The 18,876-nt window shown below is 38.9% G+C and overlaps 1 protein-coding gene across 1 annotated transcript in view; it reads left to right on the top strand.

Annotated features, from left to right (window-relative positions):
• Positions 1 to 7,934: 7,934 nt before the first annotated feature.
• Positions 7,935 to 18,876, top strand: part of ITGAM (integrin subunit alpha M) — a 49,079-nt gene continuing 38,137 nt past the window's right edge. The window contains exons 1-5 of the mRNA XM_049789260.1: positions 7,935 to 7,980; positions 9,565 to 9,670; positions 17,905 to 18,008; positions 18,325 to 18,395; positions 18,522 to 18,636. Of these exons, the coding sequence (XP_049645217.1) occupies positions 7,953 to 7,980; positions 9,565 to 9,670; positions 17,905 to 18,008; positions 18,325 to 18,395; positions 18,522 to 18,636 (424 nt within the window). The 5' untranslated portion in view covers positions 7,935 to 7,952. The remainder of the gene's footprint in view (positions 7,981 to 9,564; positions 9,671 to 17,904; positions 18,009 to 18,324; positions 18,396 to 18,521; positions 18,637 to 18,876) is intronic.

The following is an 18,876-nucleotide window of genomic DNA, read 5'->3' as shown; positions in this document are numbered from 1 at the left end:
AGTCAAACCTTTTGTTCCATGGTAAGCATGCAAATAATATCTGTGCTGGAATGAGTGCAAAAAAATCCAATATAAAATGAGGTGGTATTATTTCTTTTTTTTTTTAATGTTGTAACAATAGCGTTTTCATAGCTAATACAGTTGGGACTGTATTAAATAAAATAAATGTAAAATAAAAATATAAATATATATATAAAATAAAATAAATATAAACTAAAATTATGGGGCTGGAGCGATTATTACAGCCAGTTGGGCACTTGCTTTGCATGTAGTAGAGATGGAGTTTATCTTTGGTACCCTATATAATCCCTTGAACTGAACTGCACTAGAAGTGATTCCCTGAGTGCAGAACCAGGAGTAAGTCCTGAATATTACTGGATGTGTTCCTCAAACAAACAAATTTAATTATGGTGGTTTTCTGGCTTGACTCAACTGAACAGACTGCTAATTTAGAATTATCAATTTTTTTTTCTCCTGAAGTAACCTGTCCTGGGAGCTGTGTAAAGATGATTCCCCTTTGACATTTGCATTTTCTCATCCCCTGTCCCCTAAAACAGAAGAAGTCACGTAGAATCTCTTCCTGTGTAACTTCCTCTCCATCCTATTCCAGGAATCAGTAGCTGTCTTGCTCAGATCAAGTCCTGAGCTACTTCTGCTTCAAGGTTGGGAAGTCAGAGGAAGTATTTAAGAGATAGTGGCAGCACATGGAGGTTTTAGCCCTGTAATGAATACCACACATTATAGCATATCTGCATTTTAGCACGAGACCCCTGTGATCTTCCTGAAACAGAGAGGTTGGGTGATCTGTGATGCGTCTGGCTTTGGAATAATTAATATAGTAAAATAATTATATATTTTTCTAGACCATTTCTAGACCATCTCGTGTGCTTTCTCTTACATGTTATTATTATTATTATTATTATTATTATTATTGTTTTGGGGCCACACCCTGGTGATACTTAGGGGTTACTCCTGGCTCTGCACTCAGAAATGTCTCCTGGCAGGCTCGGAGAACATATGGGATGCTGGGGATTTAATCTGGGTCCGTTCCAGGTTGGCTGCGTGCAAGGCAAATGCCCTACCGTTGTGCTATCTCTATGGCCCTGTTATTATTTTTTATGTTTAAATACACCCAGTGATACTCAGGTGTTAATCTTGACTCTGCACTCTGGGGTTACTCCTGGTAATGTTTGGGGTACCATATAGGATGCTGGGTATTGAACCTGGATTTATGCAAGGCAAACACCCTAACTCCTTTTGGCCCTCTTTCAGGTGAATTTTAAAATCAGTTTGTTAAGTTCTATGATAAATTACATTGGGTGACATGGTGCTGAATTACTAACTTGATTTTTTTTTGACATACCTGATGATGTTTAGGAATTGCTCCTGGTGCTGTGCTCATAGTACTGAACACTGACGGCTCAGGGGTCATATGTGGTGATAGGAACAAGCGCTAGCTCTCTGGTCCCTTTGAATGTGTCATGGATTTTTATCCACCTATATCCTTCAGGGAAACTTTTTTATTTTTCGACCTACACTCTGGCTCTGTGCTTAGGGGGTTACTTCTAGTCATGGTTGGGAGATTTCAGGGTGTCAGGATTAAAACTTGGGTCAGCAAAATGCATGAATAGCATGTGAATCCCTGTACCATTTCTCCAATCCCAGGAAAGTTAGCATTTTAAGCCTAAAAATATATACAGGTTATATCTATGATGTTTGATTTATGTTTAATTGTTTTATAGCTTACTGGTATTACAAATAATATTATTCCTATACATTTTAAATAGAAAGTTGGTTATTCTGAGCAATTAAATGAGTAATGTATAATTCAATTCAACTAATACAATTTAATTCAATACAATTCAACTCAATTGTACAATGTATTATTCATGGGGCTGGAGAGATAGCATGAAGGTAGGGCATACAATTCAATTCAATATACAGATCATCAATGAATGGTCTTGATTTTTATATATTCAAAAATATATATATTCAAAATTCTGCTGGAGAAGCAGCAGCAAGTAGTTAAGAAGATCCAGCTAATTACTTTGACAGAGTCAGCTATACCAAACAGTAGATTGTCAGTGTGAACGAACAACTTGTTACTGTAAGAAAACCATCTCAGATGGTCGTAGCTGGAGAGAAGTCAGTTCCTAGTGTCCAGGCTTCATAGAGCAGTTGAGTCTCTTTTCAGAGGCCAAAGCAGGTGGTAATTTTAAACTGAGACTAGTATTCATTCATTGTTTCAAAATATAAGGACACTAAAAATTATGCTACTTTTAAACTCTGCCTGTGCTCCATAAATGAAACTCTGAATGTGTAAACATGTATGTTTACACCACCGTTTTATGAATATTTTAAGCTCACTATTGATACATAAATTGCTTAGATATAAATATTCCTATAAAACATTAGGGTTTGCAACTATGAATCACTAAAGAAGTTATAGTATATATACTCCATGGAATACTATGTCGCTCTCAGAAATACAAAATCACGCAACACAGATGGAGCTGGAGGATATGTTGACTGAAATCAGTCAGAAGGAAAGGGGTAGATAAAGGGTGATGTCTCTCATATGTGGGGTTTAAGGTAAATAGCAATGTAGCAACAAAGGCCACAGAAAACATAACAGAACTGATCCATATTACTGAGTTGGTGGTCACATTTGAAAGGGGAGCATTGTGGTCTTTGGGGTGGGGTGGTGGGTACACTGGTGATGCTGTTGCAATTACACTGGAAAACCATCATTAACAGTGTTATAGGAAACCATGGGATCTCAATCATAAAAATAAAACTTAAAAAGTGGGGCTGCAGCGATAGTACAGTAAATAGGGCATTTACCTTGCATGTGGTCAACCTGGGTTTGATCCCCAGCATCCCATATGGTTCCCGAGCCTGCCAAGGTGAGCCCCCCCCAATAAAAAACAAACCCACCTTAAAATAAAGACAATAACAAAACGATTGGGCTCATTGATAGCACACCTAGGTACACAAGATCTCTGATGGAGATGTGTAAAATATTGTTGTTTAAAACATTTTGTTTGCCTGCCTTTAGACACGAGGCCATGGGTTTGATCTTCAGGACAATCTCACATCACTCAATGTAATTTCAATGGCCCATGGAACTTTGGCACTATAACAAATGTATGATCTTTAGCTTACTGCCACCAAACATGTGTGAGTATCTCACCACATCTGAAAGCATAGAAACCAAATGTGTGATCCACAGAGAAACATTGCAGCCAAGTGAGTGCTTCTGCTGAGGACTGTAATCAATATGTGAGCATCACAGTAAAGTGTTCAAATTCTTGGGATCACAACAATCAATTGCACAACCCCCTGGTTGTCACACATACGAGGCAGTAGTTCTGCTGTGCTACATCTCTAGCTCAGTTTTGAAAGGAGTTTTAGTAATCAGTGTCTATCATGTTACAATAATTTTTTTCATGGAAGAGTTAGAAGCCAGGGATATAGCTCAAGGGGAGAGTATTAACCTTGTTTTAGTGAGTTCCTGGGTTTGATCCATAAGCACTGCAAAAACAGAAAAGTCAGTTGACTTGATAGAGTTTATATCTTCCTTTTTGGTGATGCTGATGACTGAATCATGAATTTAAGGCAATTTATTTTGCTCCTGAATTACATCTTCTTTCTCTCTTTTTTTGGGGGGGTACACTCAGTGACACGCAGGGGCTATGTGCTCAGAAATCATTCCTGGCTTGGGGGACCATATAGGACACTGGGGGATTGAACCGTAGTCAGTCCTAGGTCAGCTGTGTGCAAGGCAAACACCCTATGGCTGTGCCACAGCTCTAGCCCCTCCATCTCCTCTTTTAATGAAAAAAATTATTTTTGGCCACACCTGGCATTAATGGTGCTCAGGGGACCATATATGGTTGCCTGATATTGAACTCAGGTCAGCCTCATTCAAAGCTTCACTGTGGCCCCACTTTTTTTGTATTTTTGAAAGAAATTGCTATAACCACTTAAACCTTAATTAATCAGTTAGAAGCCATCAATGTGTAGGTAAGGCTCTCACCAGCAAAGATTGTGATTTACTAAAGTACCTGATGACAGCATGTTTTAGCTAGGAATTTTTAAAATTAATGTAGCCTTGTCTAAAATTTTTATTTATTTAAGGAATTGCAATCTATAATACTGTTAATAATAAAGTTTCAGCCATACCTACCTACTATGCCTACAACTATAGTGTCAGCATCAATTCACCTCAAGACACTTTTTTTTTTTTTTTTGGTTTTTGGGCCACACCCGGCGGTGCTCAGCGGTTACTCCTGGCTGTCTGCTCCGAAGTAGCTCCTGGCAGGCACGGGGGACCATATGGGACACCGGGATTCGAACCAACCACCTTTGGTCCTGAATTGGCTGCTTGCAAGGCAAACACCGCTGTGCTATCTCTCCGTCAAGACACTCTTATGCCCACTCTCATCTTACTTTCTTGGTAACCTTAGTTCTGAAGGCCAACCCTCATTGTCTGATGCCCTTGCTCATTTGTGTTGTATTTCTTTATTATGTTTCTTTATACTTTATATTCGAAAGAGATAATTTTGTATTTGTCTCTCTCCAGACAGATTTTACTTAGCATGATAGTCCCACCCATGTAGTTATTAATTGCATGATTTCATCTTTACCTATAGTTGAGTAATTTTTCCTTGTATATATATCTCAACAGTTTCTTTTTAAAATAAAAAAATGAATCACTGAGAATTATGTTACGAATTTTTCTGTGACTAAGTTTTAGGCATACAATGTTCCAACACCATTCTCTTTACCAGAGTTAATTTCCCTTGACCAATTTTCAATCCAGTTTTCCACCCATACCCTAGCTTGCCTCTAAGGCAGATACTTTCCCTCTCTGCCATTGCTTAGTGTTTTCTTCCCTGGCCTATATACCTCCATTCCCATCAACCCAACTCCAGTGGCAAACATTTCTGTTGTCTCTGAGTATTTGATATTCATCTACAAAGTTCATTTGTGTCTCATATATGAGAGATGTCATTTTGAATCTGTTCCTCTTCCTCTGACTGATTTCGCTAAATATATTCTCTCTAGAGCCATCCATATAGCAGCAAATTGCATGACTTCATTTTCTTTTTTGGGTTTCTGAGTCACACCCAGTGACGCTCAGGGGTTACTCCTAACTATGTACTCAGAAATCACTCCTGGCTTGGGTGACCAAATGGGATGCTAGGGGATTGAAGCGAGGTCTGTTCTGAGTCAGCAGCATGCAAGGCAAACACCCTACCATTGTGCTATCGCTCTGCCCTCCCTTTTTAAATTGCAGATGATCAGTTTAGTGCAAGAATCTAAGGATATGGTGCTACTTGGGCCATGTAGTGCTGTTGATAGATACCTGGGCCACTCTAATGGTGCTGGATTCCTCCAGGGCTCTACCCTGACAATCAATGCTTGGGGGACCATATAGTGCTGAGGACTGAACTTTTGAACTATCTCCTGGACCCCGTTTTTATGTTTTTATTCATCTCTAAGTATTAAAATTTTTCAAGTAATTTATTTTTGACCACTGGTTTGAGCACAGAATTTGTAAAGTTATCAGTTTTTCTTTTATTATTCACCCTAACTTGTAGATTGAGGAAGATATTTTGTACTATATAGTTTTTTGAGGGGTGCCTCTCAAGCATTGTTCAGGGAACTCAGGGTCATTCCCAGCAATATTGATAGTACTATGATCCGAGGAGAAGATAAGTTTTGTATAAATGTCTCCACCTGAGACTTCCTTGAATAAATTTTTGTATTTTATTATTTATTTTTATTTTATTTTTTCTCTTTTCCTTTCTTTTTTACTTCCTTGAATAATTTGGAAGGTATCTAAACTCACTGCAAGGAGAAACCTTTATGTATTAAATCTGAGATTTGGAGGCTGTTTGTTATATAGAATAAACTAGTCCTAACCTTGATATACTGGACTAAAAATAAGAACTGCTGCAGTCAGAAAGATAGGACATATAGTACAGATAGTACAGAGATTAAGGTTCTTGCAATCACTTCCTGGTACCACACAAGTGAGGGTTGACCAGGTAATCTCCCACATTTCAGGGCCTGAGCAGCTCCATTTCCTGGGTTCTCACATGCACCTTATTTTTTATTTTTTTGGGGGGCCACACCTGGCGGTGCTCAGGGGTTACTCCTGGCTGTCTGCTCAGAAATAGCTCCTGGCAGGCACGGGGGACCATATGGGACACTGGGATTCGAACCAACCACCTTAGGTCCTGGATCGGCTGCTTGCAAGGCAAACACCACTGTGCTATCTCTCTGGGCCCACATGCACCCTTATTGACTGAGAATTTAGAGGGACACCCTGGATTCTGGGTACTACTTTGGAGTCACTCACACTCCCCAACACTTCAACACTATAATTACCATGCTTGTATGTATACATCTTTGTAATTCTTAGGCATGTATTAAGATAAATTCTTGAAAATGAAGGTGTCTAGGTGTCTGGGTTTGGGACTTTTAAGGGTCCAGAGAAATAGTATAGCAGGTAGGGCACTTGCCTTGCATGCGGCAAACCAGGGTTTGATCCCTGGCACCTTATATGGTCCCCTGAGCTTGCTGGAAGTGATTTCCTGAGCACAGAATGCTGGGTGTAGCCACAAAACAAACAAAATAACTAAATAATAAAGAAAAGCCAGCATTGATATCTAAATAAGTGATATAACACTTGTATGAGTGAGGTCCTAAATTTTGTTCCAGCACCAATAGAAATAAACAGAAAGGAGAAAGATATGAGCTGAAGCAATAACACAGTGGGCAGGGCATTTGCTTTGCACGTGGCTGACCTGGGTTACATCCTCAGCATCCCATATGGTCCCCAAGCCTGCCAGGAGTGATTTTTGAGTGCAGAGCCACAAGTAAACTCTGAGTGCCACTGGGTATGGCCCAAAAATCAAAAAAGGATATATATATATAGACACACACATTTACCCTTTCCTTCCTTTTGTTGTTGCAATGGCAAGAGTCATTTACACTAGACTATACTGCTCAGACATATCAGTTGTGGTGTTCACATGTACTTGTTGTGGTACTAGGGATTGGCATGTAAAACTGTACTGAAATAAAGTCACAGCCTCATACTTACTCTGAGCTGTCTCTGGGACCCAAAATAGTATATCTTATATTTTTTGAGGGGGGCTTTGGGTCAAATCTGATGGTACTCAGGGGACCATTTATGGATGGCATCCAGGATTTGAGCTGGGGTCAGCTGCAGGTAGGGGGAAAAAAAAGAAAGAAAAAATTGGGACTGGATAGATGATACAGGGTGTGTCTTGCATGTAGCTGATCTCAGTACAACTCCTTGGTATTACACATGATTCTCTGAATAGCTCTAGAAGCTAAACTTAAACATAGAGCCAGGAGTAATTAAGTGTCTGTTCATTTCTTTTCCTAATTTTTTGGTTGGATTTTTAGATTTTAGGGAGGGTGTTAATTTTTGTGGATCATTTGTATATCCTGGATATTAACCCTTTATCTTATGTGTTGAGGTTTACAAAATGTTTTTAAGTCCCATTTACCCTTAGTCTATATTAATGTTTAGGACATATGTCCTATGTCCATTTTACTTCCTATTCTTTTTTGCCATTTACAAAGTTTACCACTGTCACATTTCTGACTGTCTTATTTTTATTGTGATTTTACCAACCATAAAAGCACTTAGGTAATGAGTTACACCTTTATTATATTGATCTTAATGGTTTGGGCCAGAAAACTGAACAGGAAGAGAGTACGGGCTATGTGCAGAGACAGTAGGAGGGTCACACATGATTGTGTGATCATTAAAGTCCACGCCTTCTTCCTTTGAATCTTTAGCCAACTTCTGCCCTATAGTTCTCTTTTTTTGGGTCTTTTCTAACTGTGGTGATTTCTTGAAGTGGCTCAGTGGTGTGTGCAGTCTGTGCTCCTTGCTTCTTCCAGTGATGACTTGCAGAGTCCTTCTATTAACAGGTGTGTCAGGGTGAGGGTATGATCATGTGAAGAAAACTTTTGCATGAATGAGTGGAGAGAAAGGGCATGAAAGATTTAGGAGTTACATTGGGGTGAAATGTAGGGCTTGATCATGTAAAGAAAAGGAAAAGTTTTGCATGAATGAGTGGGAAAAAAGGATGTGTAAGATTTAGGAGCTACTTTGGTTAAATCTGGAAGACTGATAAAGAATGAGAATTCAAGAAGCAGAAAGTATAGCTGATCAAGATGGGATGACCAGAGGATCTGAGATGCCTGGCTAAATTCACAGAGAATGCAATGGACTTGACTAGGCTCTTCATTTCACAGAGAAGAAAACTGAGGCCCAGAGAAGTAAAATGACATGCCCAAGAGCATGTAGTCGTTTATTGGACTTTCAGAGAATTTGTTTTCAGATTCCATTTACTTCCTTTAGTTGTTTTTTTTTTGGGTAGGTGGGGACTCTAGTTCTATTTTAAAAGACTCGGATGTTAATGACCAAACAAAATTTTCAAGTGTGTTTGTTTTAATTTTATTTATATTTGGCCACACTTAATGATGCTCGGAAGTCATTTTTGGCTCTGCTTTCAGGAATCACTCTTGTCGATGCTTAAAAACTCATTTGAGATGCTGGAGATCAAATTCAGGTTGGCTGTGTGCTAGGCAAACACTCTATCTGCTGTACTATTGCTCCAATTCCTTTTTTTTTCTTGTGTTTTGTGTAAAATAAGTAAAAGAAAATAAGGAAATATGTGACAATTGCATAAGGGAAAAATAATCTGTCTTTAGGAAGCTGATCATTGGGTAAATGAATGAGCAAGAACACAAGGATGGGGATGTGAAAAGTGAGGAGGAAGGAGCTTAGGGAAGGGTAAAATGCACCTATTTTGGTCATTCTTAGGTTAAGGGTCACTATGATTTTTGGACATAAAGTAAGGATCCACCATTTGAAGTGCACAAATGTCAAACCTATGTTGCAGATAAAAAAATTTTTTTTTGGTTTTTGGGCCACACCTGTTTGACGCTCAGGGGTTACTCCTGGCTATGCACTCAGAAATCGCCCCTGGCTTGGGGGGACCATATGGGACGCTGGAGGATCGAACTGCTGTTCGTCCTATGCTAGCGCTTGCAAGGCAGACACCTTACCTCTAGCGCCACCTTCCCGGCCCCTGCAGATGAATTTTTATATTAAGAAAAATACTAACTTTAAACTGAAATGTTATTGTCCCCAAAGAATTCCTTTTGCTTATTAAATATGATTAGTTACATTTTATTATGGAAAGTTGTAATCAAGTATTTTATTTTGGATTGCCATAAAAATTTTTTGTGGAATTGTTTCTTCTCTCTACATAACTACATAGGTGGCTCTATTTGGCTTTTGTCCTACAAAAGCCTAAAATATTTATTATTTTCCTCTTTATAGAAACACTGTGCCCATTCCTACCCCAGATTATGGAACTGGACCTATGCATATGAGACATGTTCATATTGTACTGAGTCCAGCACAAACTTGCTACAGCAGGAGGCCGCCCTTCTGTTTTTCTCTTTTTATCCTTTTGACTCTTATCCCTTTTGTTCTTTCTCTAGCCTTGGCCTTATGTCATGGGTTCAACCTGGACACTGAAAATGCAGTGATCTTCCAAGTGAATGCCAGGGGCTTTGGACAGAACTTGGTCCAGTTTCAGGAATCCTGGTAAGAGCTGCAAATGTTCCATTTTCATCTACTATCCCATCAAGTCAGGAAAAGCAAAGACAATTTCCTTGTTTTAATTTTTTGAATAGGTAATAGTTACAGGGTTCTATTAAAAATAAAACAAGGTTACGTAAGGTGTGTTAGGGATACAATTTCACACTTTTTCACTACAATCCTCACTTAAGTAAAGTTATTCTTCACCACAGTTCATTGGGTCTTCCTATCCTTTTAAATTCTCTCCTTTGATAATATAAATATTTCTAAAAACTTGATATTATGAAAGTCTCTAAAATAAAGTTATATAGAAGTGTATCAGTAAAATTCTCTTCACTTTTTTTCATCTAAAGAGAGTCCCTGGTAAATGGTTTTAGTTTTCTTACAGAAAGCCTGTTGTATATTCCTCTATAGTTCCTTTACATATATACTAAAATTTGTGTTCTCCAATCATGACCTGCTGCCAATTTTGCAATACATTTTATATGCTTCACAGACACTTCCCCCCTCTTCATAACTCATTTATTGTTCATGGTCGCTTTGGAGCTACACTGGCAGAATCAAGACACTGCAGTAGCCACTGTATAATTTGCAAAGTCACTATTTTTCTTCACAAAAATAATGGTTACGAAAAAATAACCACTTTTTTTCTGAAAAAAGTTTACTTGCTCTATTTTAAAGTGTAACATACTTTATTTGAAGCCCATGTATCACATAGTTGACATAGTTGATTTCAATAGATATATTTGTTTTCAGCTAAGTGGGAATGATATTATTAAAAAAGAAAAAAAAAACGAAGAACAAATAAAAGAGAAAAAAAGAAAGAAGAAAAAGCACAGCAGCAAGAAATTTTGTGAGAATTATTGTATCTCGTAATGAGGTCATTAAGTTATGTCAGAGGTTTAGTAAGCCCTAGTTGCTAGCTGATCATTCTGTTACTTCTTTTGTTTCTGAACATTAGGTGGCTTCAGATACACATTGATGTCTAAATTGGTGTTTTTTTGTTTGTTCGTTTGTTTTTTGTTTTTGGGTCACACCCGGCAGCGCTCAGTGGTTACTCCTGGCTCTATGCTCAGAAATTGCTCTTGGCAGGCTCTTTTGGGGGACCATATGGGATGCCGGGATTCGAACCACCGACCTTCTGCATGCAAGGCAAATGCCTTACTTCCATGCTATCTCTCCGGCCTCTAAATTGGTGTATTTCTAACGGGATGACAGTATTTAAAAAAATGGGAGCCATTGTGTGGCTAACAATGCTACTGTGAGGTCCAGTAATCCCTGTGGCTTTTGTGGAGCATGCTTTTTTTTGCCTGGGAGTTTTTAGTTGTCAGAGCTTCCAAAAGTATGAGAAGGCAAGGAGAGGGTGCCCACACTCACTCCAAAAATGTTCTGGGATATCAGCTCTGGCATACCTGGCATTTTGGACAGATTGGTGTCTCCACAGAGAGCTGTAAAATGGGTGGTGAAGCAGGGACATTGGCAAAGCAGTGATTCTGGTGTGGCAGGCATGACTTCAGCAGGGAGGGGACTTGGTTTGCCCTCTCCTCCCAAGATCGTCAGCTTTTAGCTGTGTGGCTGGTGTATACCATGTATACATGATGCCTGCATTTGTGGGCATCTATTTGCTCTATTTTTTTTGCATTTTTTCTTAATAAACTTTGGTTATTTTACTAGATAAGTACATAAAGATTTTTTTTTTTTCAGGAATCACTCCTAGTAGTGCTCAGGGGAGCATATGCGACGCCAGAGATTGAAATGCCTTTTCATTGTACTCCTGCTGACTGTATTCTGGCCCCCTGCCATTTTGTTTTGTTTTGTTTTGTTTTGTTTTTTGGTCACACCCAGCAGCACTCAGGGGCTACTCCTGGCTCTACGCTCAGAAATCACCCCCGCTGGGATTCAAAACACCGTCCTTCTGCATGCAAGGCAAACACCTTACCTCCATGCTATCTCTCTGACCCATATTTTTAAATTTATTTTTAATTTTTTAATTTTTTAAGTTAAAAATTAAATCACAGTGAAATCCAGAGTTAAAAGGTTGCAGCCATTAAATGTTCCAATGCCCATTCATTCACCAGCATTCATTTCCCATCACCATTGTCTGTGTCTGTCTCCTGTCCATGCCCCACCCCCAGTATGTCTCTAGCAAACTCTCTCTCTCTCTCTCTCTCTCTCTCTCTCTTTCTCTCTCTCTCTCTCTCATTTTATGTACTATGGTTTTCATGCATTTCACTCTATTTCCTTTCAATTCCCAGTTCTTGTCCAGAGTTTTCATTTCCAACTACTATTGTCATAGCAGTTGATAGATCCCTTGATAGGTATAGATCCTTAGATAAGGGATAGATCCCTTAGAAGGGATCCATAGATCCCTTCTCTTTCTTTCTTTCCTTCCTTCCTTCCTTCCTTCCTTCCTTCCTTCCTTCCTTCCTTCCTTCCTTCCTTCCTTCCTTCCTTCCTTCCTTCCTTCCTTCCTTCCTTCCTTCCTTCCTTCCTTCCTTCCTTCCTTCCTTCCTTCCTTCCTTCTTTCTTTCTCGAACCGCTGTCCGTCCTATGGTAGCGCTTGCAAGGCAGACACCTTACCTCTAGCGCCACCTTCCCGGCCCCCATGATGGCACTTCTAATACTATATTGAGTAGAAGTGGTAAGAAAGGATAACCTTATCTTATCTTTTGCCTGATCTTAGAGGTAAGACTTTCCCCATCCAGTATAATGTTTGCTATGGGCTTGTGATAAAAAACTTTGACTATATTGAGAAAAGTTCCTTTAATTGCCACTTCCTTTTTTTTAATAAAAAAACATTTAATCATCCAGTTTATTCAAGATCATTTGTTCAAGACTTTTCATTCAATATCTTTGTGTTTCCTATAAAAATATTTGTTTATGGGCCCGGAGAGATAGCACAACGGTGTTTGCCTTGCAAACAGCCGATCCAGGACCAAAGGTGGTTGGTTCGAATCCCGGTGTCCCATATGGTCCCCCGTGCCTGCCAGGAGCTATTTCTGAGCAGACAGCCAGGAGTAACCCCTGAGCACCGCTGGGTGTGGCCCAAATGTTTGTTTTTGTTTTAGTCACCTTTAATTACAAAGTTTTTCATGATGGGGTTTTAAACATACAGCACAACACTGTAAAGCCTTGACTCACTGTAGAATAGATTAGCATTTCACAAAACTAGGTGGCCAACCAATAGGATTGAGAAGGATGTGGGGATACAGGAAGGAGATAAGATTGGAATGAGTTATCATTGGAAATAGTTTGACATGTCCATTTATGTGTGGATTTATTTCTAGACTGTGGAGTGTGGGTGGGACTGCTGAAACTTACAGAATTGGGTAAAGCTGGGGGAAGACTTCCTACCCCTTTCCAAGAAGGCCCCAGTTTTTATCCTGAAGACCTGTGTACTTGGGAACTTCTGCTTAGCATGTTTACTGAGATTTGTCAAGGATGATTTAATATATGTAAGTCAATTAATGTAATATGTCATATCAATACTAGGAAAATATATGATCATACCAGTATATATAAGAAAGCATTTGACAAGATCATGATAAAGACTCATTCATGGTAAAAAAAATTCTCAATGAAATAGGGTTAAAAGGAACTTTCTTCAATATAGTTAAAGCTGTTTACCACAAAAATCACAGTTTATATTATACTCAACAGAGAAAATTTAAAATCCTTCCCACTAAAATCAGGCATAAGACAGTGTTGCCTACCATCACCATTGTTATTCAATATAGTGTAGGAAATCTTGTTCATAACAATTAGGTAAGAAAGAGACATCAGGGGCCGGAGAGATAGCATGGAGGTAAAGTGTTTGCCTTGTATACAGAAGGTTGGTGGTTTGAATCCCGGCATCCCATATGGTCCCCTGAGCCTGCCAGGAGCGATTTCTGAGCATAGAGCCAGGAGTAACCCCTGGGTGCGGCCGGGTGTGACCTCCCCAAAAAAGAAAGAGATGTTAAGTACATCTATATTGAAATAGAAGAAGTCAGCCCATCACTATTTGCAGATGACATTATACTATACTTAGAAAACTCTAATGACTATAGGAGAAAACCTTTAGAAACAAAAATACTAGTATAGCAATGTGGCAGGCTCCATATTACAAATGATCCAGAAATTTATGACATTTCTACATACAAACAGAAAAATAGAAGATATAAAAATAAATCACAAAATCCCATTCACAATTGTACTCAAAAGTTTAAATAGCAGGGCCTGAGAGATAGTCCAGTGGATAGGGTGCTTGCCTTGTACTTCTGGGTTTAATATATGGCACCTCCTTTAGTCAGTCCCCCAAGTCACACCAGTAGTGATATATGAACACATAATCAAAACTACAGGAACAACTGGGTGTGCACCCTGAAAAATTTAAATACATTAACAACAGAAGAGAAAGACATATATATATATATATTTTTTTTTTGGTGGATTTTGGGTCACACCCGGCAGTGCTCAGGGGTTATTCCTGGCTCCATGCTCAGAAATTGCTCCTGGCAGGCACGGGGGACCATATGGGACGCCGGGATTTGAACTGATGACCTTCTGCATGAAAGGCAAACGCCTTACCTCCATGCTATCTCTCCGGCCCCAAGAAAGACTTATATAAAGAAAAAGGTATTTCATTGCTAAAAAATTAATAGGACCCTGGAGAGATAGTACAGTGAACAAGGCACTTGGCTTGCATGCTACTGAACTGGGTTAGATCTAAACTCCAAACACCACCAGGAGCAATTCCTGAGTGCAGAGCCAAGAGAAACCATTGATTGTCCCACTTCCCTATTCAAAAAGAAATAAAATAATATATAGGAAATAAAAACATAACTTATTCATGGACTAGAAAGCATGGCATTGTCAAGATGACAATCCTACCCAAAACATAGAGAATATACAGAATCAGTCTCTTCCTATGAAAATACCCATGACGATGGAGAGGGATAGACAGATTGACTACACCCATTTGTGGGATATTAAGATATTAAAATAGGCTAAGATATTAATATTGTAGGGTAGTAATACCCAAAGACAATAGAGATTAGGGCAGAACTGGTTCTTGGTAGGAAACTTGCCACATATTTGGGGCAGTGTAAACAGGGAAGAGAGGGCAATGATAATTGGAAATGATCATTCTGGACAAGAACTGGGTGCTGAAAAGAGATAGTGAGATGCATAATACCTCTTTATTAACACTACTGCAAACCACAATGTGGAAGGTGTGGGGGGGAAGGGGCAGGCAGGGGAGTGGTTAGGAGGAGGGAGAGAGAAATTGGAGACATTGGTGGCAGGAAGGAAATGTGCACTGGTAAAGAGTGTTGGACACTGTATGACTGAAACTCAATCATGAACAACTTTGTTACTGTGTAAAAAAAGGAAAATGCCCCAAGCCAGGGACAATTTCTGAGTGCATAGCCAGGAGTGACCCCTGCCCGTCACCGGGTGTGGCCCCCAAACAAACAAACAGGAAAATGCCTAAAACCCAACTATGAAGAACTTTATAAATCGCATGGTTTCAATAAAATATTTTTTAAAAGAGGAAGATGCACGTATACAAAAAATACCCACAATGTTCTTTAGAGACATAGATCAAGTGCTGCTAAAATTTATATGGAGTGATAACCGCCTCCCCCCACCAAAAGCAAAGCAATTCTAAAAAGAGAGGCTTTTCTTTTTCCAACCTTAAATTAAACTGTAAAACCATAGCAATCAAGACTGCGATCTTGTTGTTCTCTTTCTTTATAAATTGTAGTTGCATCTCCATGTTTAGTTCAAATTTTCTAACTTCATTATGTGTTAGTATGAACATTCTTTTCTGTTCTTTGTCTCTATTCTGTGTTTTTGTCTTCTCTCTGGAGACTTTACATTTTCTTTGAAGAATTTCTTTTTAGGAAAAGAGAATGAGAGAGCAAAGAATAATGTCTGACAGAGGCAGGAGAGGGGAACTTAAGGGGGAAGGTGGGAGGAAACCTGGAGACATTGGTGGTGGGAAATGTGAACTGGTGAAGGGATGGGTCTTGGATATTGTATGATTTAAATTCATTCGTGAACAACTTTGCAACGGTGTATCTCATGGTTATTTAATTAAAGAATCTATTTAATTTAAACAAGAAAACTGAAAAATAAAAAAAAGCTTTTATTTTTTACAATCATTGCCTACAGAATTCTTCAGTCTAAATATGTAGGTTAGTTTCTTTTCTTTCTTTCTCTCTCTCTTTCTCTCTCTCTTTCTTTCTTTCTTTCTTTCTTTCTTTCTTTCTTTCTTTCTTTCTTTCTTTCTTTCTTTCTTTCTTTCTTTCTTTCTTTCTTTCTTTCTTTCTTTCTTTCTTTCTCTCTCTCTCTTTCTCTTTCTCTCTCTCTCTTTCTTTCTTTCTTTCTTTCTTTCTTTCTTTCTTTCTTTCTTTCTTTCTTTCTTTCTTTCTTTCTTTCTTTCTTTCTTTCTTTCTTTCTTTCTTTCTTTCTTTCTTTCTCTCTCTCTCTCTCTCTCTCTCTCTTTCTTTCTTTCTTTCTTTCTTTCTTTCTTTCTTTCTTTCTTTCTTTCTTTCTTTCTTTCTTTCTTTCTTTCTTTCTTTCTTTCTTTCTTTCTTTCTTTCTTTCTCTCTTTCTTCTTTCTCTTTCTTTCTCTTCCTTCCTTCCTTCCTTCCTTCCTTCCTTCCTTCCTTCCTTTCTTTCTTTCTTTCTTTCTTTCTTTCTTTCTTTCTTTCTTTCTTTCTTTCTTTCTTTCTTTCTTTCTTTCTTTCTTTCTTTCTTTCTTTCTTTCTTTCTTTCTTTCTTTCTTTCTTTCTTTCTTTCTTCCTTCCTTCCTTCCTTCCTTCTTTCCTTCCTTCCTTCCTTCCTTCCTTCCTTCCTTCCTTCCTTCCTTCCTTCCTTCCTTCCTTCCTTCCTTCCTTCCTTCCTTCCTTCCTTCCTTCCTTCCTTCCTTCCTTCCTTCCTTCCTTCCTTCCTTCCTTCCTTCCTTCCTTCCTTCCTTTCTTTCTTTCTTTCTTTCTTTCTTTCTTTCTTTCTTTCTTTCTTTCTTTCTTCTCTCTTTTCTTTTTTTCTTTCTTTCAATTTAGTGTTATAGTTGCAGTCTTAGTGTTGGAATTCTCTTGTTACTATGATCCGATCAGGCAGGGAAGGCCAATGGTGATAATGTACTTGAAAACTGGGATTAATCACAATGTTGTTAGTGAGCAAAGTGGTTTGGTTGGGAGCAGCTCAGGAGAAGAGTTCTATGCTATGCGTCTGCCTTTGTGCCATTCACAATCTCTGGACCCTTGGTCCCTGAAGAACCTTTTGATCTCTGAAAAAGGGGAGTGAAGTTGTTAGGTTAAGCTACAGCCTAAAACACTAGCACTCAAGTTAAAAAAAAATTCCCCCAGAACTTGATTTCTGCCTGCATCATAATTTTTCAATCCCGTTTAGAGGTCGCTGCTTTTGTGGAGTACTATTTCACTCTGCCTAGAAGGATCAGGTTAAACATATGGTGGACTCTGTGCTGCTGTGGTAATATCTTCACTAGTTAATCCCATCCAACTCTGCCCTAGTCACTCATCTGTAGATGTGTCTCTAAGACAAACTTGATTATGAGGTAATGAAATTTTCTCATTTTTGGTAGTTGATTTCTGGTTCTACTCTATCAGGAAGATTTACTTGCTAGTGCTCATTCTACCATTTCCAGAAGTTTCCAATGTCCATATCTTCTTTAATCAACTACCACAGGACAGTAGGGTTATTTCCATAGAGTAGCTATTGTGAATAATGTTATAAGAAATACTTTGTGTATTGTTTTGTATTTTTTTGATAAATATTCAGAAGTGAAATAACTGGATTATATGATATCTAGAATTTAAATTTTGCTATTTTTATTTATGAAGTTCTGGAGATTGAACCCAGGGTTTCACACAAACTATATAGTATAACTATATACTGATGAACTATGACCCTGGTCTAGAATTTGGAGATTTTAAAGTTACTGCTGAGTTTTGTGTCATTCTTAGAGAGAATATTTATACTCCAGAATTAAAAAAAATGCCCATTCTTTCCTTCGTTAAGTCTTTCTCCTTTATTTCCTGGAAATTAGTAATCTACGTGAAGGTCATTTCTCTCTCTCTCTCTCTCTCTCTCTCTCTCTCTCTCTCTCTCTCTCTCTCTCTCTCTCTCTCTCTCTCTCTCTCCTGGGGAGAGGGCATTGTCAAAACTTATATGACATGTATAAACCACATGTCATACTTTTCTTTTGACTCTGTTCCTAACTTTCTCTTCAGGGTGGTGGTGGGAGCCCCCCAAGAGATAACTGCTGTCAACGAAACAGGTCTCCTCTACAAGTGTGACTACAGCACAAGCAGCTGTGATCCTATTAGCCTGCAGGGTGAGTCATGGTCCAAATGTCCTCCCACTCCCACTCCCTCCACAGAGGGCCTGGTTTTGGTCTTTGCTAATATATCTGAATTTACTAGACATTCCTTATGTCTTGGAGATTGGAGGTATGGGGCCCAGATTAAGTTATCACTAGTTATCACTGTGTCCAAAATCTACCCTAGACCCTCCTAGACACCTCCTCCATGTTTCTATTCCATGATCTGGGTGTCCTCTTCACTTATTAAACCCAAATGTCTCTCAAGACAATACAATTTAATACAATACCTTTAACCCTTCTGTGTATGACCACATATCTATCTCCTTAGTTCCCCAAGAGGCTGTGAACATGTCCTTGGGCCTGTCCATGACAGCGTCCAGCAAACCCAATCAGCTGCTGGTGAGTTATCTGTGGCCATTGGCTTGTCTTAAGGGAAGGAGTTTGGTTCCCATTTTTCTGGTCTGGGTAGAGAGTATAGATGGTTGAAACAGGGTAAAACTCCCCCATTTGTACCCTTTCTCCCAGGCCTGTGGTCCCACCGTGCACCAAATGTGTAAGGAGAACACATATATAAATGGTTTCTGCTTTCTCTTTGGACCCTCTTTGAGGAACATTGAGAGGTTCCCACAGGTTCTAAGAGGTAAGTTAACTTCTTTCTTCTTCTTCTTCTTCTTCTTCTTCTTCTTCTTCTTCTTCTTCTTCTTCTTCTTCTTCTTCTTCTTCTTCTTCTTCTTCTTCTTCTTCTTCTCTCCTCCTCCTCCTCCTCCTCCTCCTCCTCCTCCTCCTCCTCCTCCTCCTCCTCCTCCTCCTCCTCCTCCTCCTCCTCTTCTTCTTCTTCTTCTTCTTCTTCTTCTTCTTCTTCTTCTTCTTCTTCTTCTTC

Source organism: Suncus etruscus, chromosome 15 (genome assembly GCF_024139225.1).
Source record: "Suncus etruscus isolate mSunEtr1 chromosome 15, mSunEtr1.pri.cur, whole genome shotgun sequence".
Classification (NCBI taxonomy): Eukaryota; Metazoa; Chordata; class Mammalia; order Eulipotyphla; family Soricidae; genus Suncus; species Suncus etruscus.
Note: the sequence above shows the minus strand (reverse complement) of the source record. Positions and strands in the feature narration are given on the sequence as shown.